This window comes from Rissa tridactyla, chromosome 4, assembly GCF_028500815.1.
Source record: "Rissa tridactyla isolate bRisTri1 chromosome 4, bRisTri1.patW.cur.20221130, whole genome shotgun sequence".
Classification (NCBI taxonomy): domain Eukaryota; kingdom Metazoa; phylum Chordata; class Aves; order Charadriiformes; family Laridae; genus Rissa; species Rissa tridactyla.
Genome location: NC_071469.1, coordinates 7,116,646 through 7,140,444, shown reverse-complemented (window position 1 = coordinate 7,140,444; position 23,799 = coordinate 7,116,646). Strand labels below are relative to the sequence as shown.

The window sequence follows — 23,799 nt, the reverse complement described above, 5'->3', positions numbered from 1 at the left end:
ACTGCTCCAGTTGGGTAGACCTGGTCCTCAACGCAGGGACGCCAAGCTGGGACTGTGAGTGTCAGAGCCCTCGCATCTGAAACAGGCACGACACATGGGGTTTAAACTCCTACCTGGCAAAAATAAATCTTCTCGCATTTCTGCTCTGGCTTCTTCGGAGAAGCACCGTTTTTTCAGCCACTCAGCTTCATATTCGCTCGCGTGTTCATCAGGCCACGTAATAGAGATCTTCCAATATAAGATGAAAGATAATTTTAGAAGAACAAAATTTTCAAAAAACATCACCCAGAACAACAAAAAAAAAGCCTTAGAAAGTTCGGAAAATGTAATAATTAGATCAATATCACAGTTAAGCCTTCCCTAGAATATAATGCCAAACAAGTATGAAAAGCCAACCTGAACATCATCCAGATCCTGATACCTTTTATACATGGTCATTTCTCACATGAACCCATGACCTAATTTGCTGGTTTGTGTGGGCTGCTTTCACTGCGGCAGCTGTGCTTAGCAGAAAGAGGAGAATCGCAGAAGCTGGCACGTATCACCGGGGAGAGCGCTTCACCGCAAATCAGAAGAGAGCAAAAATATCTTCCAAAACGCTGGCAGCTTGTCAAAAAAGAAAAAGGACAAGACAGACGGGCAAAAAAAGAAGTGCTCGGCGAGAAATCCTTCTCCTAGTTTTGAAAAAGTCTCCCCTCTTTCAAACAAATTTTGAAAAGGTGTTGATTTGTGGGTTTGTTTTTTTTTTTTAATTCCTGAAAAAAACACGGAAAGAAAGCATATGGCTGTGTTTGTCGTGAACCAAAAGAGCTCAGGGTGCCACACAGATGAATTCTGAAGGCCGCTGAGTAGGTATCAATTCCCATTTCACATAGCTCTGCTCTTTCACACGATGGTAAAACACCAGGATCAGTTTAGGATTAGTGCTGCGCTTTCATCAGTTCCTGAGGAGACGCGCAAGCAGATAATCCCTCTACTACCGTAATACATTTGCCTGTTCAAAGCATGAATTTACACAGCATTAATTCTGGTAACAAATAATCAACTCGGGAGCCCAGAATTCCTCAGTGCAGAGCCCGAGGGATGCTCCCACATGGATCAGCCTCTGCAAACTTGCCCTGCAGCGGGGCTGCCCCAGCTGCCAGAGAGTTGGCTGCTGCATCTTTAACGCGTTAAAAACTTCTTTCGCTGTAAAAGGAAGGAAGGGAGTTCGCATATCAAAAGAGCCGCATACTGTTTTTAATAAAACCTATAAAATCTAAATGATCTGTTAGGTTTTTATATGGCAGGAAAGGTTAAAATTCACAAGGAGGGCAGTTCCTGTCCTCTCCTGCCCAACAGCACCCTCTTTTTATGAACAAATGTTGATGTGGACTAGGTAGATACAGATACAGACACAAACACTAGGCCAACTCTGAATATTGGATTCAACTTTGGTTTGAGCGCTTCCTCTAAAATCAAGTTTTTTTCACATTGGATATTAGCAAATAAACTGGTAGTTTTCTTGTGGATTAAGGCCACCCTCACTTTGCCATTTGTTTCTCTGGTTTTCAAGACATTGACTTATAGAATAAAGAGAGAAAAGAGAGACATACGTGAAAGTGTAATTAGAAGTGTGGGGAATGCTTATATTTTCTTCTGAGCATCTGATGATGAAGCAGCATACAGCAGAACTTTAAAAAGCACAATTACATTCTAAAACCCGAAGCCTGGCTTGCTGTGCTCTCTGCATAACATCTAGAAAGTGAAGCGTCATATAAACGTGGGAAGATCTGCGTCGCCCAGATTGCAATTATTCCTGAAAGCATTGCAAATGCAGGGTAGGGCTTGCGGATAAACAAATTGCGATTAAAGCATAACCTGGGACTGCCTCTGACTTACAGATGAACAAGGACTGTTAGATGAGTTTCCCGAGAGGGCCAACGGGGGTTTGTTAATAATGGAGGTTTAAAAAAAAAAATTAAAAAAAAAAAAATACCTTTTTTCTGTCTGCCAGAGCCACTTCCTTCACCACGATGTTCACGTCCAGGTCCTCGAAGACGAGCCTGCGCGCCCTGGCCGAGCGCAGGAAGCAGTGGGGACACTGGCAGTTGTCCCTCAGCCAGACGCAGGGGTAGCGGCTCTCGCTCCCGTCCTCCCACTCCACCCGCACGAAATGACCAGCGTCCAAAGCTTCCACCTTCTGTATCCCGGGGTTCATGCTGAGCGGCCGGGCGGCGCGGAGCCCCCCGGCAGCGATGTCCCGCCGGCGATGCCGAGTGGTGCCGGCCACCAGGCTCCTGCCCTTCTGCGCCGGCAGCAGGCAGCACGCCCTGCCTCCGGGGACTTTGGCCCTTGGCAGGACACTAGCCACCGCCCTCCACATTTTGGCTTCTTCAATGAAATCGTCGCCGGGAAAATGCCTTCGTCGAGCTCCTAAAACACCATGAACAGCAATTTATTAGTGAAGGAGTCAGTACAGCAGAAGGACCGTTTCAAGATGATTCTCCCCTCCCTTCCTGCTACCCGGACCTTTAGGAACATTCATTGTCTGCTGCTTATATTTTTTGAGGCGCAGAGGATGTATTGAGACCCACCTATTCAAAAATCCCTTAGTTTAGCAATTTGATTCATCATCTTTTCTTTCTGCATTCAGTTCATTACATCCTGCACAAATAGCCTCTTTTAAAAAGACACCTAGAGATGAGTTCCACAAATCCAAAAACAGGAGCTACTACCAACCATGCTTAAAAGCTAAAGCTTTAAAGTATGCATACCTTAATTCCTGCTGTGGCTACTACGGAAAAAGAGAACGTGGAATCCATCTCTTGTAAACATGACTTTAGCTACAGCAACAGAGTTCTGCAAGAGCTCCTTTTTTTTCCCCCTTTCCTTCCTTTCCTTTTTTCCTTTCACAGCTGCTTTCTATAGATACACTCTTTTATTTAAAGCTAGCTGCACGCTTTACTGCAGAAAGATGATGCATCCAAATCTTAAATCAGAAAAGAAGTTCTGGTCTAGTGTTTTTCTTATTCAGAAACATACTTGGCCGACCCCCTGAAACAATAAATCATTCCATATATTTTTAATAGAGTGTGTAACCATTTCAAATATTGCGTATTTATTCGGTATCTTTTTCTGTTGCTTTTGTTCTTAAGCTCACAGGGCAAAATACTGATGCCTTGCCAGGATCAAAGTCTCCCCAGTTATCTTTGCACAGGAAAAACCTCATCGGTTTCAGTATTTTGACTCCCTAAGACCCACTGGAACTGTCAGAAGGTTTTTTAAATTATTTCGTTTACGACAAGTTAGAACCAGGTTGTACAGGACTCTTGGGTCTCCTTTTGTTTTTATGTCATTCGATTGAGTACAGAAAGTCAGAATATTGATTTCTGCTTTCTCTTATTTGCACACAGCAGTCCCATCAGAGCCCAGAAATTATCAACCTTCACTTGCAACGCAGTCCAAGCCACAGCTAGTTTTGTGCGTGCACACTTAAACCTCTTTTATATCCAGATCGAATATCTTTCCTTTTATACGTCTGTAAGTACACAAACATGCATATATAAATACATACGTGTAGCTCCACCTTAACTCTAAAGCGTTATTCGAGTAACTCAATTTGCCTCCAAACTGTAGAAATATTTATACCACAAGCAGTCTCCTTCTGAGATTTCTTGGACAAAGTTTTATCACGTATGACTGCAACGATGTGGTATGTTTTAGGGATTTTAACAGTTGATAATTGGATGGTTATTCTCATCTCCTTGAAACAAAAGACAAGTACTGAACACAATGAAGGTTTCCGCTATACTGAAACTTTAGAATATATGGTTTCCAGAAATAAAAAATAATAAAGAAAAAAAATAAAAAAAAAAGAGGACTAACATTTTAACATAGTTTAAACTTTTGCTATATCTGTATTGGTTTCAGGATAGTTCTCTCTTCAGAGCAGTGGACTACCTGACGGTAATGGGATCAGATCAACAAATACACTTAAGCAACCAAAATATAGTTTAGATGGAATTACGACAATTAAGATGCAGGAGAGCAAGTCACAAAACCATTGTTCTTAGGCAACTCAAAGGTAGTTGACACTTGCCCTTCTCCATATGAAGTTACCTGAATCCCTAAAATGCTAACACTACCCATATCGAAAGCCAGCAGGACGCAGACAGAATTGAGCATCCTCACACATATCCCCCATCCAGTGTAGCTGCACACCGGAAAACTTGTAAGGCACGATAAGGTAAGCAAGATCAGAAAATTCCTGACATCTGCACAATGCCGAATTGTCCAGCACAAAGCACGGCACTCACATCCACTCCGATTTAAGAACACCGCTAGAAAGCATCTGAGCACCGTAAAAGGTCAGATCAATTTATTCCACCTGTTTTCAGTGTATAAGGAATTCGAGCACAGCGCACCCTTCCCAGAACCAAGAGCCCAGCTCCTTTGGGGATACGGATGCTTTTCTCTGTGTACTAAATAGAAGTAGGTACTTCTACGGTACCTCCCGTAGGTATCTGCTGGAGAGAAGACCAGAAGCAACCAGAAGTTGCTTCTGAACTTTAAGGCCACCAGAAAGCTCCTCTGGTTTACCAGAGTGGGGAAGGGGAAATTCTGACAGCTGGATATACACAATACAACCACCTAAACTGTTCATTGCATAGTTTGTCTGTAAGGTACTTCATACACACATTATATCCATCCATCCAGTAGCTCATGCGCTGGTTTTGTACATAATTTTCTCATCTTAAGTGGCTTACCAAATAATTTAAATATCATTCACATGCTTAGTGTTTAACCTAAGCAAAGGCTCTGTTTCTTTTAACTTTAGCATGGAGGTTTTAACCACCTGGATGTTGCATATGAACTTATCATAAATATTTTTCTTCAGCAAAACCAGGGACAGGAAAAAATATTCAAGCATTTACTTTCTGACTGTTGACCGTCACTCGGGGAAGATTTATCACTAAGTTTAAAGTCTTACGTGCAGCTTGCCAGATTCAGAGGGCTTCCAGGCATCTATTTTACCATTCAGTTAAGAAATCTGAACTTGCTTCTAAAAGACTCCTCATAACGCTAGTGGTAACAGAAAACCACATCAGAGTTTTCTGTTATGGCAAGAAACAGAGGTGAGTTTATTGTCTTTCTACCACATTTGTCGCTTAACTGGTATTTGTTCACCTGGTAATGGATAACTCAGTCACACAAAATGCATGTCAAGCAGAATCTCTTCTAAATCCCTGACTGTAACTTTTGTAAATGCTTTGGAACAAAAGGTCAGCCGAAAAAAAAAAAAGAAACAGATGCAACCAATCCTGCCAGACACCATTTCTACATAAAAAAAGAATAATAAAACTTCTGGAAGTTACTGAAGTGAGTTATATGTATGTAATTTATGTTACAATGGCAAAGGCTGTAAGCCAAATGGGAATTATCACCTTTGCTTGGATGTGAGAAGCTTGGACGGCAGGGCTCACCTCTCCTCACTTCGGACAGGGACCACGGTGACCTACACCTGAACATCACACCCGCCATCCCCAACGCTCAACCAGCAGGCACGCCTGGATCACAATTCAGCTGACCTCATCAGAAACCCGCTTTTGGATGAGAGGCACCGAATCCTTATTTCTCTCCGCTGATTACAAAAAGAGCCTCAGCAACCAGCTCCGACACGGATGTTACGCCGCCAGTGTCTGCATTCAGCAAAACTACTTTTCACGGCATTAATTTTATGATTAACTGATGCTTCTGTTTATGGACAACCATTGCTACATACAATTCACTAAACACGATAGTGCTGGGAGAATCACGGCTGGTGGCAGCCCTAAACTTTACTGCCACGCAGAGAAAGCCTCCTCTGCTGTCGGTGGCACCCCTGTTCCACGAGGTTTTGGTGCTATCAGTCAAACCTGTTGTTCATCACAAAGTACTCCCTTGAAACACTCCTGGTCCTAACAGCCAGAATCTAAAGCAGCACTGCATCCCGCAAGGAGGTAGGGGCGGGGGGGGATCTCCTTCGCAGGCCGCAGCGGGAGCCTTCCATACGCTTAGGATGGGAAACAATTCCATGGATACTTTGCAATATTAATAAAAATCATATATGTGGCTTTTTTTAATATGCAGGTTTACTTTGTCTGCTGTTACTCTGCCCCAAGACTCCAGACATATTCAGCTCTTTCATTAATGTCTATTTATTGAAGTCAACGGACTTGTACCTGCAAAACACCACTGTTAATTAGGAGAGAATCCAGCTCCAGTATGACTCATTTTGCTGGTTATGCAAGAGGAAATCGTGAAAATTTTTATAGCAAAAAGATTTCCCTTGTGGTGAAGTTAAGCATTTACTCTTTAAATATACCGCAGTGTTTGCATTAAACTTCTGTTTCTGGCTTCGCTGTAAAGCAATTGCTCGGGTTGGCCACCTACCGAGAGAAATCTTGTAACAGCAAAAAGGCTGTTTGTTGTTTTCCCTGAGTTAGTCATATCATGATGTCATTATTAAAATGAAAACCCAGATGACAATGATTAAAAATATCTGCTAGAGCATGCCCTCTAGATGTTTTTCTTCTTAGATACAAACATTAAATAGATCTGCAAGTCTATTTTTTGTCCCGTACACGCAGCATCACAGCAGAAACTTCTCCCTTCAGTAGGATTTTTCCCAGTTTGCATCGGTGGGGTGCTAGAGTATTCTGGGTCAAGTTCTCCACCTGGAATGTCTGCACTGGATTACTCCAATAAAGCATTTCACACCAAACGGGGATTTTTTCATAACTTCTTACTACTCTGCACAACCTTCCCAGCTAGGACCCTTGTGCCAGGTGAGCACCAGGCACATCGAGCCCCCTCTTTCTCACCTGCACCGTGCCAGACCTGGATGGTCAGGCTATCCAGCTGCAGGCCAGAGACACTTTCATAGAATCATAGAATGTTTTGGGTTGGAAGGGACCTTTAAAGGCCATCCAGTCCAACCCCCCTGCAGTGAGCAGGGACATCTTCAACTAGATCAGGTTGCTCAGAGCCTCATCAAGCCTGGCCTTGAATGTCTCCAGGGATGGGGCCTCCACCACCTCTCTGGGCAACCTGGGCCAGTGTCTCACCACCCTCATTGTAAAGAACTTCTTCCTAATGTCTAATCTAAACCTGTACTGCTCTAGTTTAAAACCGTTGCCCCTCATCCTACAACTACATGCACTTTGACCCTCCCAGGGACCACCAGCTCCGGTACTTCAAACCAGCACGGGGGAAGAGGACAAAGGTGGCCCAGTGCTGGCATTTCTCTCTCCTGGAGCAACGGATGACAGAAGGCACAGAGCTGGGATGAAATATTCCTCAAGTAGCACCAGCAAGCCCTCCAGCTGCCACATGAGCCAGAAACCCGCATCTGATGGCTCTGCCTGTTTCAAGGGCGCTGTCAGGAAAGACATCCATAGACTGCGTGGATTTGTCTGGAAATTGTGTGTTATTCCTCATTTCTAATTCAGTGGTTTTTCTTTACATTGAGAACGTTAAGGTGTGCCTGAAAATCGCAGTGAAGAACTTGGAAGTGTTCATACGATATCTTCAGGAAATCCTGCAATTGTACGCTTAAAAGTACTGCACAAAAGCTAACTAACACCTTCCCACTCAATTACGACGACAACATTCTTCCCCCCGTACTAGTAGTTCTATCTGTAAATGGTGTAACTGGGCAAAATGATCATTTCCACTCCTGATGAGTAATTTGGGTTACACTGCCATTTTCCCCAAACCTCTACCTTCAGACATGATACTAAATGCTACAGAAATACAATTTTATGTCTCAAAAAAACGGGAGTCCAAGACAGCCGAGCTGCTGGTAAGAAAAATACAACCAAATGCCTGGTGCTGATGGCGCCAGGCCACTGTAGAAAACACTTTCATTGCAGGCGGCTAATTGAAGATGCTTAATGGAATCAATGACACAATATGGATTTTTCTGTCGTGTTCAGAGTAGTTTTTCAGTCCTTGACAGTTGTTTAGATGTTTGCCTTGTTGTTTCTTCTTCTTTTTTTTTTTTTCATTTTTACATAAAAGTAGGATGGTAATCTCAAATTAACGGAAGCTGAACTACCAGCAAGAGTTCCAGGAGTTTTTATCCCCTTGCCCCCTCAAAATTTTCAGGCAGACCCTTATCCCCCCGCTGCTATTTTACAGCTGAAATTGCATTCTGTACTAAATTATGAGCAGAACTCACGGGTTCACCTAAAGTTAGCATGCTCATAACCATGGTCAAATCGAAGAGCAACTGATAACGCGAAGCAAATTCTTTGCGCCACAGCTCTCCGCATTTCTTGTCTCTGAACTACTGTTACCTGCATGAACGTGGAAGATACCAAACGTAACTCTGCTCTCAGTTATCAGACCTCAGATTTGCATAGTTTAAAACAAATACTACCAAGAGCTCCTAAGAGTAACACCGCCCCATGTGAACATCATCCAAGGCTCATGGATTTTCTGTGCATGTTGTCATCACTCACTTGTAATCCTCAGCAGCATGACGAGGGTCAGCCTGGATGCTGACAGGCAATCACAATTTAAGGTGATCCCCATCACCTGGAGATAAGGCTTTCAGCCTTCCACAGCTCTCCAGCTGAAAGGTAATGGTCACTATTCTTTTTCTCAAAAATCTCTTTCCTTCAGTCTCCTCAAACCTCACCCCACCAGACATCACCCACCCTCCTGTTTGCTGACATCAGCAGTGTGTTTATTAACTTTACCTGCACAGCTACTCAAAATTTAATTCTGGTTAATGGTAGTGGATAACGTGTGTTTTCCTCGCACAAGGTTAAGAAGCTGCAGAGAAACGAAGGGTATAATTATTGCGTCACAACCAAGTTTTAGCCGTGCCTTAAAACCAGTTTGCTGTGTCAGAAGGTGGTCAGCGTAACCAGCTCCCTGTGGGATGTAACAGAATTTGACACTGCTGCCAGCTGCGCTGGAGCCAGGGATCCACAAAAACTGCAGGAAGAGCCCGCACTGGCCTCTGTATGAACTGAGGGTTTGCACCTTGTAAGTACTGCCTGAGTCAGAAATCAGTGCAAACTCCAGAAGAACAACAACCCTCGACTAAATAGAGCACGCATACCACCTCTGACTGCAAGGCTGAATTACACCATCTCGTGCACAAGTGTACCAAAAAGCCTCTGCAGGAAAACATTCACCTGATGCTGTTATCTCAGCAAATACCATTATCTCATTATGGAACTGTTAGAGTTGAAGGGACTTTAAAGATCGTGTAGTTCCAACCCCCCTGCCATGGGGACACCTCCCACCAGACCAGGCTGCTCCAAGCCCCGTCCAGCCTGGCCTTGGACACCTCCAGGGATGGGGCAGCCACAGCTTCTCCGGGCAACCTGGGCCAGGGGCTCACCACCCTCACAGTGAAGAATTTCTTACTAATATCTAATCTAAATCTCCCCTCTTTCAGTTTAAAACCGTTACCCCATGTCCCATCACTACACTCCCTGATAAAGGGTCCCTCCCCATCTCTCCTGTAGCCCCTTTAGGGACTGGAAGGGGCTCCAAGGCCTCCCCGGAGCCTTCTCTTCTCCAGGCTGAACCCCCCCAGCTCTCTCAGCCCGAAAAGGGAAGAAAACCTGCATGTTTGCATTACTTCATGTCCGCCCCGCTCCGTGGCTGAAGGGTTCCTGCTCCGGCCGCCCCGCCTCCGATCTTCTAAATTAGCGTAATTAGAGCAAAGGTCGGCGGCGCCCGCGCTCACGCGTGGGGCCGGGAGGGACGTTCCGGAGGATGGCGGCGCCCGCCCCGCAACCCCCGCCGCTCCCCGGCACCGGCGGCTCCGCGCTCCCGCCCCGGCTCCCCCCTTACCTGCCCGCCCGCCCTCCGCGGGGCTCGGCTCGGGCCGGGAGGCGCTCGGCGGATCTCTGCGGGGCTCGGCGAGCCTGGCCCTGGGGGGTGTCGTGTCCCCCCCCTTCCCCGCCGCGCCCTCCCGGCGGGCAGCGGCCCGTAACGCTGGAAAGACCCGCGTGTGGTGTTTCCCAGGGAATTCCGTTCGGGGAACGTCTTTCAGGCTAAACGGGGACCTTTCATAAATTATGTAGCCCCCTGCGAAGCGCAGCGGGGAGCACCGGGCTCGGGTAGTTCCTCGTTGGCACCGCAGCGACCTCGGGCTGGGCTGAGGGATGGATTTTAGAAAGGCGTTCGGCCTTGATTTGGAGATGAAGGGGTGGGGAAAGCCATCATTTCCCGTGGCTTCATCTCCTCTGTGTGTAATAAACGTTCCCAGCTGCTTCCGGCTCCCAGTTTTTGGTGTGGAGAGAGATCGGAGCTCTTGGGACCAAGGCAAGGACCCGAGAAGGACAATAGCACAGGGTGTCCTGGCTGTCCTCACCTGCTGTAATGAGTCACACGAGAAAGGAAAAAAAGAAAAAATAGAGGGAAAGAAAAAAATTGAGGGGGGGGGGTGGGGAGGGCAATAGAGGGAAGAAGATGAACAGGGAAAAGAAAGGAAAGGGGTAGGAAAAAAGGAAAGGGGAAGAAAAAGGAAAGTGAAAAAAGGAAGGGGGAAGGAAAGAGGGGGGAAAGTGAAAGGAAGAAAAAAAGGGAAGAAAAAAAGGAAGGGGGGAAAGGAAAGGGAAAAAAGAAAGTGGGGGAGGAAAGGGGGAAAAAAGGCAAAGGGAAGGGGGGTAGGGAAAGGAGGAAAGGGGAAAAAAAAGAAGGAAAGGGGAAACCAAACTGGGGTCTTATATGCCAGATGTAGCCTACAGTAAACATCAGTGAATATGAGAGATGGCCTTTTCAGGCAAGATTTAGTGTGACTGTGGCCAAACAGAGCCTATGTTGTGGCATAAAACATCCCTGCTGTTTCAGATGGAGCAGATTTTGTCTGTATCCTCTGAGGTAATGGTGCGAATTTGTCTCAGGAATACTGTGGCCACCAGGAGTAGGGCAGCGATCATCCCTCTGTACTCGGCACTGGTGAGGCCTCACCTCGAGTATTGTGTTAAGTTTTGGGCCCCTCACTACAGGAAAGACACTGAGGTGCTGGAGCGGGTCCAGAGAAGAGCAACGAAGCTGGTGAGGGGTCTGGAGCACAAGTTTTATGAGGAGCGGCTGAGGGAGCTGGGGGTGTTCAGCCTGGAGAGAAGGAGGCTGAGGGAGGTTGTAGCGAGGTGGGGGTCGGTCTCTTCTTCCAAGTTACCAGCGACAGGACAAGAGGAAACAGCCTCAAGTTGCACCAGGGGAGGTTTAGATGGGATATTAGGGAAAAAACTTCTTCACTGAAAGGGTTATCAAGCATTGGAACCGGCTGCCCAGCGAAGTGGTTGAGGCACCATCCCTGGAGGTATTTAAAACACAGGTAGATGTAGTGCTGAGGGACATGGTTTAATGGTGGACTTGGCAGTGTTAAGTTAACGGTTGGACCTGATGATCTTAAAGGATTTCTCCAACCTAAACAATTCTATGATTCTATGAGGTGATTTTGCTGTCAAACAGATCTTGCGAGCAGGTTGCTTCAGGCAGATGAGCTTCCTGGGAATAAATTTAAAAACAGCATTAATATATCCTCATTATTTAGTGCCTGATACCCTCTGGCTGGCAAATACATCAATGCTGCATTTATTTGAACAGTGTGTTTCTGCTGGTTGAAGGGAGGGATGTTCTAACAGACAGAAATACGGCTTGTGTAGTTGAAGGCAATGGTGGGACGTAGCACCCACCAGTTTTCAGCTGGAGTGTCCCGTCAAGTTTTCAGCTTGTACTGGACTGGAATCCCCACCTTCTTCAGTCTGCATAAGCTGGTGGCATGACTGACATGAAAGAGCTGAAATGAAAAGTCAAATCCTTATTTTCCTCCTGATGGGAAGCTTTTTCCCAGCTGTGCAAGGGGCAGCTGCTCCACTGGACATTCAGTGGCCGTACTGTGGTCTGCAAAGCACCCAGAAAAGTCGTGGCGCCTCAGTGTAACCGATTAGGGGAAAACCTTCAAGATAAACGTTGCCTAAGCGGGACTTTTCACAGACAGTAAAGCATTCACAAAGATGAAAAGTTGGCTAGTTGGATGGAAATGAGTATATGCACAAGTGAAACTATTCAATGACTGTTTAGAGACTGTCTAAGCATTTTGGCAGTTAAAAAGGGCTAAGACTAAGTCTGCGACTTATAGGAAATTAAATATTTTTGTTGGTAGTTATCATTCAACATCTTCAATAAAAAACAATCCTCACGTGCCAAAGCAGAGCTGTAATGCACGGAGTTGGATGCATTACTTTCTTTGAAGGAAAGAGTGGTAGGAATTAGTTGCTTTCAAGTTAGGTCCCAAATCCATTTTCCACCTTTCTTTCACATTTTTGCTTTGTTTTTTTTTTTTTTTTACCATACTCTCTGTGGAACACACATGTTCTTGGTAGTCATGGCTGCCTTCCTGATTTTTTTAATTTTTTAATAAGTAACTAATGGATATCTCCCCCCACCCTCTATTTAAGTGTGTTATTCGAAGGAGCTTGAAAATTCTAAATTATTTTCAAGGTTTGATAGATGGGATGTCTGGCAGATAATTGGGTTCATTTCATATCTGCTGTTTACAAATTGCTTTACTTATTTATTACAGCGTTTTAATTACTCTTCATTACAAAAAAAAAAAGGGGGGGGGAAGAGAAGAAAATTCTGTACCTGCAGATTTTTTGTAAAGATTAGATGCTTTATTCCCTGTGTCAATCGCTAATCTGCAAGTAGGAAGGGGCCATGTCAACATTCTGCCTATGCTGAATATAGATTGTTGCTTGAGAAGCCACAGTTTTTAATTTCCTGACTCTTATGCTCTTGGTTTGGCAAACTATTACATTAACACTAGGTTTCTCAAGTATTTTTACTTCTTTGTTTTCTTTTAGAACTGGTGCACATCCTATTAAATGCATGCTGGCTGAAGGAAACCATTTCATATGATACACATTTATAATTCAGTTCTTAATTTTTACTAATTAAAGGGAGAATCAAGTGAATCAATTTGTTTCAAGCGCAAAGAAACAAATTGACTGTGTCTAAATAATATATTTAGAGGTTTTTAATGAGTGAAATCTCTTATTAACATAAACTAAGTATATAAGCATAGACATAAATCCCCGTCAGGCTGAAAAAAAAAAAAAACCAGAAGAAATTTTGTTTAGACCTTAGGAAGAAAAGCTGTACACAGACCAGGAAGGGAGAATTTTTTTCAAGCCAAAAGGGGAACATTTTGAAGTGTTATAAGCATAATAAGGAGGGTGTGAGAATTGAAATGGTCCTAAGTCTCATTCCCTACCAGGAGCACTCCAAGGTGTTTGCAAGACCGGGTCTCTATTTTTATAAGGAGTGTGACATAATACGCAAGTGGAAAAGTATCCTATCCAAGTGGAAATAAAAACAAACTGCCTTCAAGATGACGTAACTCAGCAAAATATGAATCATTAGTGTTGTGCCTGTGTTTGCTGAGTAGCTATAAAAGAAAGAATTTTAAAAGAGGTATGCCAGAAGTGCTATATAATGAAAATCTGGACCTTATTTATTTTACAGTACGTTTACGCGCCTTTTTACTGTCACAGCGTCGTTTTGCTGAGTCCTGTAGTGCGAGCTCAGTTCATCGATTCCCTTTGGGCTTTACTCTGTCGCTGTCATTCATATGGAGCAGTACGGTACCGGGACGGTTATGCCGTAGGTTTCCCATGTGACTGCTAGTCTATGCAGTAAGTTAACGCCAAATAAATTGAAGGTTGGCAGCAATTAGTAGGTAAAAGGTATTGTAAAATTTAAAGTCACAGGCAAACATGCCAAGAGCATAAGAAACAAAACATCCTTAGGAAGGAAACTCTGATGTTCATCGAATAAATGTGTAAGCCTGACATGCTAGTAAAAGGCTACTAGACCAGTATTCCCAGTGGAGTCGGACGTACCAACAATAATAATATTTTCCTGGTCCTGTGAAGGCCTGAGACATCTGTGTGGCAGGGTAGACTGAAATGTAGCTTAGAAATGTAGAGGAATTAATATTAAATTCAGTAAGACTACATAAGTAAATAAATACCACACAGCCGGCATATAGTTCCGGAACCAGACACAATGGAAAGGGGATTAGGATAGGAGCTATAAATCAACGTATGTGTAGCACAGGGGGATGCCTGGCTTTTTGAAAACCCTAATTGCCACAGAAATATAAACGTCAGAAACAAAAACTGGGCCTGGTTGCAAATTTACTTCTAGGGTAATTGAGCACAGGGTGAACTTCAGTTCATTCTTGACGTCCACGGTCAGATTTATTCCTCTGCACTCATATCGGGAAAGAAAACTGAGCGTGGTTTACGTCTTGTTCATTCACTCATTTTTTTTCTAGGGTTACTCTTCTGAAATGAGAAGATATGCAAGATACTTAAAATTACAAACCTAATAGCATCCTGACTTCTGTGTTCACCCAGTTACGAACCGGCTTGTGTTTTGTTATGCCTTTGTTAGAATCTGGAGTTAATAAGTATATTACTTTGTAAGAAAGCATCAAAACATAAAAGTATTTTGCAAGATATTTAACATATGCACCCATATTACTCTGAATTTTGATACAAATCTCAGTGAAATCACATTAAATTAGAACTAAATTCATATTCATTAAAAAGGACAAAGCCTGCTATTAAGAAAAGTTGACCGCTTGACCAAAGAGCTATCAACACAGAAGGCGTACGGGAAAGAATTCTTTATCATTACCCGGGCAAAGGCGTAACAAGCTCTTCGACAAATTTAAGTAAAAAAGCTGAGAACCTAAGACCAAAAGGCCCGCTGAATTAATTGTCTTGGACCTAGCACTAAGCTGAAAATCTTGGTCACGTTATATTTGAGAAGAGACAAGTAGACAGAAAAAAACATCTTGCAGTTTGGACAGTCTGTCTATAGTAAAGTCTCTCTTATTTACACTAAAACCAATTTATATTGGTAACTCCTGTTGCAGCGAAATGTTTGCAGCGTGGGAGAAGTATGGAAAATACGATGCAAGTACATAGGTTTTTCGGTCATCCTGCACTTGCCAATATCTAGCGCTGGATAATGAATCTCTCCCTAAGCCAACCCTCTCCAAGGACTTTCCCCCCTCCTCCCCCCCAAAGAAAGTTCAGACATGAACAATTACGGCTACATAGGCAGTTTCTAAGCACTTAAAGGAGGTGTCCATACAGCCTAAGGAAGGCTGTCATCTGAGAAAATACGATACACTTGGCATTGTCTTTCCTCATGAAAGAACGTTAATGGCATGTTGGAGACCATCAGCGATACCTCCCCAAGGTAAGGCAGTTTTCAAGGACGAATGACTCTACAAGCCATGAATGACTCTGTCCAAGCCACATCATTAAGAATGTAATGATTATGGAGACCATATGTTTTTCGTGTTACAGAATTAGTCATTAAATTCTGCCTTTTCCAGTTGTAAACCGATCTTGTAGGCAGGATGACAACTTTATGAAGAAAATAAAATAAGCACAGAGTTATAGTCTTTTTATACACATATATTCTAATAGAAGCTTTTTTTAAATGCAAGTAGTGGGTTCGGTATTTTTGCCAGTTTCGCATAGTTCAGGAATGAAATACGGACCCACAAATTGTTCAGTTTTTGCTAATGGCTCGCCAAAAATCAAAGTAATAGAAAATAAATTCCCCGATGGGCTGTAAATAAAAATACATTTTAAAAGACAGAAAAATGCCAAATTTCGAACATACAGGATTACTTCAGGAATAATGGCTGTCAAGTACGTTTCACTCAACAACACTTCCGCGTTCGCTGAAAACTTCTTTACCAATCACAAAAGCGATATCCGAGAAGCACGAGCACGAAGCTGGTAAAGTAACATGAAGCCCACCTAAATAATCAGCGACACCAACAGCAACAGACGCACCCAAGAGAATTTCTTTGCAAAATACGCATTTTCAAGGCAAGATTATAACCAGAGCTGATGCTTTCTCTGTAGCTCACCAGGTTGTTTCTATTGACTACTGTAAGTATATTTTTTTGCCTCTGAGGTACGCATCTTGGCAACCTGCATCTGAACAGATGACAACCTAACGAGGAGCCACAACTTCGTGTCAGACAATGCATACACCCAGCTTGGGATTTTTGAGAGGCTTACCATGGTTTTGAGAATTTCCCTAGACTTCTCTGTTTCTCAGGATGGTACTGGGTAGGTGAACTTGTGACACTTTGGAAGATGCCATTTAGAAAGCCACAATTTGCACACACACACACACCCCGCCACTAATTTCCTAGTCATGGACTTATCACGAGGCAGGCACAGCCTTTTCTTTCCCAAGCTTTTATTGGTGCTGATGTGAGAGGGCACAGTTTGGTCCGTGTTCCCACTCTGAGCTTCTTCCTCTCCATGTGTACGTCAGTAGACATGAGGATGTCCCCAGCAGAAGGGATGTCCCCTTACAAAACGGAACATCTTAATGCCTTGCTTTGACTCTCGATGAGTTAAATCAGAGGCTGAGTGGCAAAGAAAACTTAATACTTGAGTAATCTCTCTATGACTGTTCCAGCTGCATTGATTATTATATTTTTTTCAGAAAACATTGTCATTTTCTCTTCAGCACCATCAACTCTTTAATAAATTCAGAAAACAATACATATTTTGAAAATCTCCAGAACACCACAAAAAGGACCGAGTCAGCTTATTCTTGGTTTGAACTTCTGCATGAAAAGGAAAGAAAAGGAAAGAAAAGGAAAGAAAAGGAAAGAAAAGGAAAGAAAAGGAAAGAAAAGGAAAGAAAAGGAAAGAAAAGGAAAGAAAAGGAAAGAAAAGGAAAGAAAAAAGAAAAGAGCCCAATACTGATGCAATATTTAAACACAACAGGAGGAGCTATTGGGTCAAAACAGCTGCTACAATCATCCTTTTAAAGCACTCTGCTTAAAAGTCCTTACTGAGTTTTCAATGATAAAAAGGCCTTTACTATTTGAAATAGGTGGTATAAAACCAGAGGATCTTCATCTCTTCTAATCAAATAAAAAAAAAAGAAAAAACTGAAAAAATATGCGATTGCAAAGAGGATTGCAAATATAGATTTCACAGTTTTTAAAGAACTATTTTGAATTTGAAACTTTAAACTGCTTGGATATCACTAAACAGCCAGTCCTTGCAGGAACTGCAGATTATAAAGGCCATTTAACGTATCAGCTCTCACTCAAAATTGATACATTTGATATATATACATTTGCTTAGACCACCCAAAATGATGTAAATCAAATTCTAGTAGATTTAAATGTTCTAAAAGAGTTTTGTACTGGCTTCTTTAAATCCACATAAGATTGACGCTTTTTACTAACTATGTGAATTTACGCATAGACGAGACTCAGATGTAGGCATTTTCTTTTTGAAAGAGAACATTTAAAGCCTTTTATAATCAATGTTACAGAGCAGAATTCTGATTCTGTTTCCAATATAAAAATGTTTATATTTTTCTGAAACATAAATCAAAGGAGATATCTATCAAAATATTCCTATTTGTCATATGAGACATTAGTGTGGGTTTTAAAGAACCACGCTTTTGTTTCATTAGGTGACAACTTACAGACAGGGGTGTTGAGCAGAATGAGTTATACTCTAAGTCTCCACAGGTCACGAAATCTCCTGCTTTGGAAAGTGAGTGCTCTGCAAACATCTACTCTCTTGGTATGCTGCGTATGTTGGGATAGTTTGAGCTTGAGTAAAACTTTGCTACTTATAGAATAAGTATAGAATAGTGTATATATATATAATATACTATATAGAGTAGCCAAGGTGCTCTAAGCATATTCAAGAAGCGGTGTTTTACACTACTACTACTATTTTTCTATTAGGATTTGAAAACTGCTGTCACATGGCTAAAAAAACTAGCGTGGCCTGCCACTTTAGTTTCTTTACTGATGTTTACAGTTCGTATTATACCCAATGACTCAGAAAGTGGGTAAGCAGAGACTAAAACACAATGGAAACGCATGGCATCTTTGGCACCTGCTTCTACAGGTGTAAGATTCAAAGAGAAAGGAGAGACTGGACGTGAATGAAACCCTCAGGCACTTTTAGAGCTTGGTCCGTCCCAGAAACGCTGTATGGTTTGCTCCTGTGTTGTTACATCTAACCCTAGCAGCAAGGAAAGTATCACAAATAAATTAACTTTTAAGAGCTAGAACCTGGCATACCTTCTAACTTGACAACGTAGTTGAAAATAACACCGAGTAGTTCCACTGAAGTCAATCAATAACATGTTTCTTCTTTTCCAGCCAGATCTTCAAAGATCCTGGGGACCTAAAGGTGCAAATCAACATCTAAAGTATCCTCCTAGGAGCGACACCTCACTGCCTTTAGTGAAAGGGAGCTGCCCGGATGGTCCAGAAGTTCTCTAAGCACGTACCTTCATCAGACGTGTCCTGGTGCCTTCAGGTCACAGGTGACTTCTGTTGGCCCACTGCACCGCTACCACCTGGATGGGCTGCAGACCAAAGAAGAACTGAACACGAGGAGGGTTAACAAGATCAGACCTCAGATACGCATCAAACAGCTTCTCTTCCAGTGCCATGACCTTGCAAGGCTTACAAACTCCAAAAAAGTCCGCCCTACGCTCCCTTCTGTGTCACTTCTTTCAACAAAACTTGACTCTGTAATTTTTTATTTGTTTTTACTAAAAGGCAAGTTATTTCATTTGGCAGGATCTACACACTCACAAATTTTTGCTGAAAAGATGTATTACAACACATTTTAAATCAAAAGCGCCTCAAGCAGACTAATAAAAGAAAAAAAAAGTGCTTTAACATTGTTTTCAAATATTTATTAAAACAACATATGAACTTTTTTCATCCAAACAGTGATTCTGCCTGCAGTATCTGTAACTTAGTAGCCGTATTACCCCATACTGACAATCAAATAGCAACGAGTCTAAAAACCCCATCGTCCCCCTCCATCCCACTAGGTACTTTTGCTATTGTCTAGGAGCACAAATAATTTCATTAATAGCTTAGCTAGCAAAAGTACAAAGGCACCAACAAGAAACGTCACTGTGCTGGCACAGACAAAACCCTTTTTGTCTGCTTTAGAAACATGCTCTAAGAAACCTGGCTCTCAAACTGGGGATCTGAAACTACAATCACCACTAGGGCTCCTTCTTCTTACTATGAAAATCCGCATCAGCATTCTCAGGATCTGACATAAGCCTTTTTGGCCAGCTCTTGGGGTTATGATAGCTTAGAGTCACAGATAAGCAAGCCTGGAAGAGTACAAATCCCGCCAGAATAGTTCCCGTCTTTCGAAACGCAAATGGAAATCACAGCTTTAAGTTACGTAATAGAACAATGTTTAACGTGCGTAGAATACATACCGTTACAAAGGTTAAGAGAGTTAATAGAGGGCCAGAGGTTTCACCCTGAAGGAGGGTAACAACAAAAGCAATTTAAGCATCCGCTACACGCGAGCCGGGCGAGCACCACGCTTTATCCGCGTTCGCGGCAGGTTGAGCCGCTATATAAACCGACGACAGGGAATCGGAGACGAGAAAGCTTACTTCGCTTTGTAACCAAAGCTGAACGGTGTAACACGGGGTAACTCTTTAAATATGGGATATTAACTTAGACATACCTCTAACCTCCCGGTTTACAGAAACGTGCTATTTGTTTAGGAAGTCGAATGTAATAAATAAGTTTTTTCCAGGATGAAGGATGCGTTTGCGCGAGGAGGTGCTCCTTCCAGCCAGACGCGGGGGGGTGGTGGTGGTGGGGGGCTGGCAGCAGGGCCGCGGGCCCCGTCCGAAGCCCTTGGCCCCCGGGGGGTGCGGAGGGGTCGGGGGGAGGGTGGGGTTGGTGCCGTCTCAGCCGCGGAGATAGTCGTTCTTGAGGCGGCTGAGGCGGGCGCCGTGGCTGCGGACGGTGAGGGCGAGGAGGTCGTGCTTGTCCCGCAGCCCGCTGGAGATGTGGCGGGTCTCCCGCAGCAGGGCTCGGGCGTGCAGCAGCAAGCCCAAGAAGCTGTCGCCCAGGCGGGCTTCCTCCCGGCCCCCCTGCTCCTGCCCCTGACGGAACTTGCCCTCCAGCTCGCTCAGCGACCGGTCCGAGCTGGAGTAGGCGTCGCTGATCTGGGCGGACTCCCGGCGCAGGTAGGTGCTGTAGCTCTCCTCGCCGTCCAGGTCGTAGGAGATGCTCTTGCCGATGCCCTCCAGCACCCGGCCCGCGTCCTCCACCTGCCGGCCCAGCACCGTCAGCTCCTCCCGCAGGCTCAGCCCGCCGCCCGCCGCCGCCGCCCCGCACCGCCGCTGCTCGCTCACCCTGAAGAGCAGCTGGCAGCGCTCGGGGTCGTCGTTCTCCTCGTAGTCCCCGTCGGGGACGAAGTAGTGGTGCAGGGTCCCGTTGGACATCTCGGGGTAGAGCGGGCCCTCGAAGTAAGCCCGGCAGAGGCTGCAGAGGCAGCCCAGCCACAGCAAGAGCAGGGCTGCCGGCATGCTGCGGGCGGCTTAGGGGCGGGGGGCTCCGCGCTGCCCACCCCCCATGGGGCTCCCCCGGCCCCCGCCCCGCGGGCGCGGCCGGCTCCGCTGCGGGTCGGGTCGGGTCGGGTCGGGTCGGGTCGGGTCGGGTAGCGGCGGCGGCGGCGCGGAGCCCCGGCGGCGGTCTGGGAGCGGGTGCCGGCGCACCGCCTTTAAAAGCCTAGCAGCCCGCAAGGAGGAGGAAGCGGCCCCCGGGCCGCCCCCCGCCCCGGGCATCGGCCGGCGGGACCCAGCGGGGACCGCCCCCGGGCATCGGCCGTCCCCCCCCCGCCGGCAATCGCCCCCCTCGGGATGTCCAGCGCGGGGGGCGGGGGGAGACACGTACACCTTTGTCCCCTTAATAAACACCACTCCACCCCCCCGCCCCTTCCCTCCCTGCAAACTGGGATTGCTCAGCTTTGCTCATTTTCCCGTTAAAACCAACTCCTTTGCTAACAACCTGGTTTTCGCAGCAGCTCCGCGTCCCCCTCAGCGTGCGCAGAGTGCGGGGCAGAGGGGCTTCGCCAAGCTGCCAACACGCTTAGTCGCTCAGGCCGCGCGGTTTGTCACCGATTAAAAGCTTGGAAGCGAAAAAGGTGCAGGTTCAGGGAAAAAAGGTAAGGTGTAATGCAATAAACCTTGATAGGGTGAAGATGGGGAAATGAAACCCAAGGCCTTCTTAAATAAAACGTCAGGCGCGTTTGAGGAAAATCCAAATATAGTTCATGCTATTGGGCTGACTGTGTAAAATTTTAAGCATTTCTCTTTCATGAAGCAATATTCTGCATGAATGCAGTAACCGGATTACAGCAGGGTCAAACCTTGCACATAACTAGTATAAACCTGTCTTTACTATTTTTGAGTTGTTAAATCAAGGTGAGATCACAAAAAAAGAAAGGGTCTGTAAAGTTACCAGCTCCTTTCACATCATCTTTCCTCTTTCATGGAAAACGTCACCCGCTAGTGGAGATTATACCAAATCCCACAGTCATCCAGAGTTAAAACTCCCACTGCTGTTTGTCAGGGCTTTGCATGCAAAAATATTTATATGGCCTCTTTAATGTAAATATTTTAACTATCATCCTGATACTTTCTGCATGTTGTACATAACTATGATGCTTGCAGTTAGCTTTATCGGGAAATAGGCCAGGCGCTTATGTTGTATCCCTGCTTTTTTTCACTATTATGGTGGGCATTGTAGACTAGAGCCTTATGGGGCTCAGGGGACTTCGGCTCTACCGTGTCTTACGCTGCCATGACTTTAGACACCTCCGTTTTAACGCAGAGTCTCCAGCCCCTTCCCTCCCTTCTGTAATCACAAGTTATCCTGTCTCTGGGCACACACGAAGCAAATTGCTGCTGTAGAGACCAGCTGCTCTTCTCGAGCTCAAGTGTCCTGAGCTCCACAAGCTGCCCCTTTCCTCGCTTGCGGTTCCTTGAGAGGCTCCAGCGAGGCCCTTCTCTCCACATGTCTGGCTTTGGTGGCTGGCTGCTCCTTCTGTTCCCAGGTGTCCCCGGTACCAACGGGTAGGTCGGTGGGTTCCTGGGAGCTCAATGATGGGCTTAACTACGCGTCCAGGCTCTTTAAGGTATGACACAGCAGCGTTGCATGCAAGTTCTCACTGTCAGCGTGGCCTTTAATACTTAATGGTAACCTGCGCTATCGGTGTTCCTGAGGATTGACTTTAGAGCCTACTGAAGCGCTTTAGGTAAGTGCAGGAGGTCATAAGACCAACAAACAGCAAGGAACAAGAGCAAAAAATAAACCAACCCATCAGCCAGCCAACAAAAGCCTAACGTAGAGACAGCAAGGGCAATAGCAGAGCTCTTCACTTATTCAATCGCTTTAAGCCTTCCAAGCCCCAGAGTCAGTTAAGACCACGCGCTCGTACACCGCAAGGTGGGCAATGTTTACAGAGTCCAGGCAACTTCTCTTGCGCTGCTGAGAACCCAGGCCAGACAAGCTCTCCAAACAGAAACACTCCACACATTTGGAAACATTTTAAATTTGTAATTAAGTTCAGCAAACACTCATATAAATAGGTTGGATTAGGCTAAGCTTTTGTGCTTCAGCTTTCTATAAAAGGTTGAAAGCTTATTCAACTGAGCCTACTTGGCATTTGTCCTTGGTCTGTGTTTGCCAACAGGGGCTTTTTCAAACAATTTTATTCCCAGGACTCTCTTCTTTCACCTAATATTTTATTTGGTTCCCAATTCTTTGCCAGCCATAGTACTTTATCTACCCAAGTTTCCAGCCCGGCTGGCGTTACCGCCAGTTGACTGGTTTGGCTGATACTTGGGTTGTGGTGGACTCCACTTTTGAGGTCTTTTCATGGAAGTACCGCGCTGTAAATCACTCAGCTATAGCTTTGTCAGCATGGTTATGCTTTCACCAGTGCCACAGCGGGTAAAAAAATTCAGCCTTAGTAAATAGTTTTTCTCCCTCTCTTCATACATTAAGAGACTAAGGGGTGTCTGTTGCTCCCTGCCGCAGCTGCCGACTCCCGGCCACTGCTGTTTTCAATCCAACGTGCATTATCCAAGTTTTATTTAAATTTTACATCAAAATAGCCTCTCCCCAAGTAACCCACTTGGAATGTCTGCTTCTGAAGGAAGTCTGCAACAAGGGATCTGCTGCTGCCTGCGTGACTCAGTGGGCAAAGCTTTGGTAAAAGCTGGAACTCGCTGAAAGATACACAACAGCCTGACCCAAGGCAATGCCTATATGGTTCAGGATTACGACATAACAGAATCCTAAGTATTAACCGAAAAGCATCAAACAATGGAAAAGATGACAGAACGATGCTGTGCATGACTAGCTATCGTTCATTCCAAAATCACATCTGAAAGACAAAAGTCTTAAGACCGCGGTGAGATGATCTGATATGAATACCCTTAAACTGTCCATAAAACCATGTGCATACAAATGAAAATCAGATTTTTTTTTCTTTTTCTTTTTTTTTTTTTTTTTTTTTTGAAAGACACACACTGAAAGTCACAATTACCTTTATCCATCAAGACCCGGGTTGAAGGGTCAGACACTTTCATCACAGTTCGCAGCAGCGGGAACACCACAGCAAGGGCTGAAACAACAACATAAAAACCAGTGTCAACGCGGAGTTTTCAAAAGTAATTTCTGGCATCATCTGGAAGGCACGGAGGGCAATAAAACCAAAGGAGGACAGAAGGGAATTTCTCAGGAACACCAGGAACGTGGGGTGGAGACAACCAGGGAGGAGAGCAAGCCGTTTTTCTGCTGAATGTTGCATTTTCTGCTGGGAACCCATAGGGGTAGTTGTATGAGATCAGATATCTGGGGAGCTTTTGGGATGCATCCAA

The 23,799-nt window shown here is 44.7% G+C and overlaps 2 protein-coding genes across 5 annotated transcripts in view; both read right to left on the bottom strand.

The window, feature by feature from the left end:
* BBOX1 (gamma-butyrobetaine hydroxylase 1) overlaps positions 1-10,156 on the bottom strand; it is a 41,083-nt gene extending 30,927 nt beyond the window's left edge. Inside the window, exons 1-3 of one of the 3 annotated variants that reach the window (XM_054200456.1) lie at positions 9,838-10,156; positions 1,979-2,415; positions 114-228 (exon numbers count right to left, since the gene is read on the bottom strand). In XM_054200456.1, coding sequence (XP_054056431.1) covers positions 114-228; positions 1,979-2,365 — 502 coding nt within the window. In that variant the 5' untranslated portion in view covers positions 2,366-2,415; positions 9,838-10,156. Of the gene's footprint in view, positions 1-113; positions 229-1,978; positions 2,416-9,609; positions 9,746-9,837 lie in introns of those variants that run through there. The other 2 variants (XM_054200457.1, XM_054200458.1) reach the window with 2 other exon arrangements.
* Positions 10,157-14,686: 4,530 nt separating this feature from the next.
* FIBIN (fin bud initiation factor homolog) lies at positions 14,687-20,692 on the bottom strand. 2 transcript variants are annotated; one of them, XR_008466265.1, is made up of 4 exons: positions 19,587-20,692; positions 18,370-18,447; positions 18,158-18,263; positions 14,687-16,465 (listed from the first exon to the last, which is right to left on the bottom strand). XR_008466265.1 is itself a non-coding variant. In XM_054200459.1 (1 exon), the coding sequence occupies exon 1, from the start codon at positions 20,437-20,439 to the stop codon at positions 19,816-19,818; it is 624 nt and encodes a 207-aa protein (XP_054056434.1). In that variant the 5' UTR covers positions 20,440-20,692; the 3' UTR covers positions 18,769-19,815. The 2 variants fall into 2 exon arrangements, 1 of the variants encoding a protein (XP_054056434.1); XM_054200459.1 differs by lacking the exons at positions 14,687-16,465; positions 18,158-18,263; positions 18,370-18,447 and having other exon boundaries at positions 18,769-20,692.
* Between the last annotated feature and the right edge of the window lie 3,107 nt (positions 20,693-23,799).

Bases quoted from the DNA above. Each gene is read 5' to 3' on its own strand.
- FIBIN (XM_054200459.1), bottom strand. From the start codon at position 20,439: ATGCCGGCAGCCCTGCTCTTGCTGTGGCTGGGCTGCCTCTGCAGCCTC.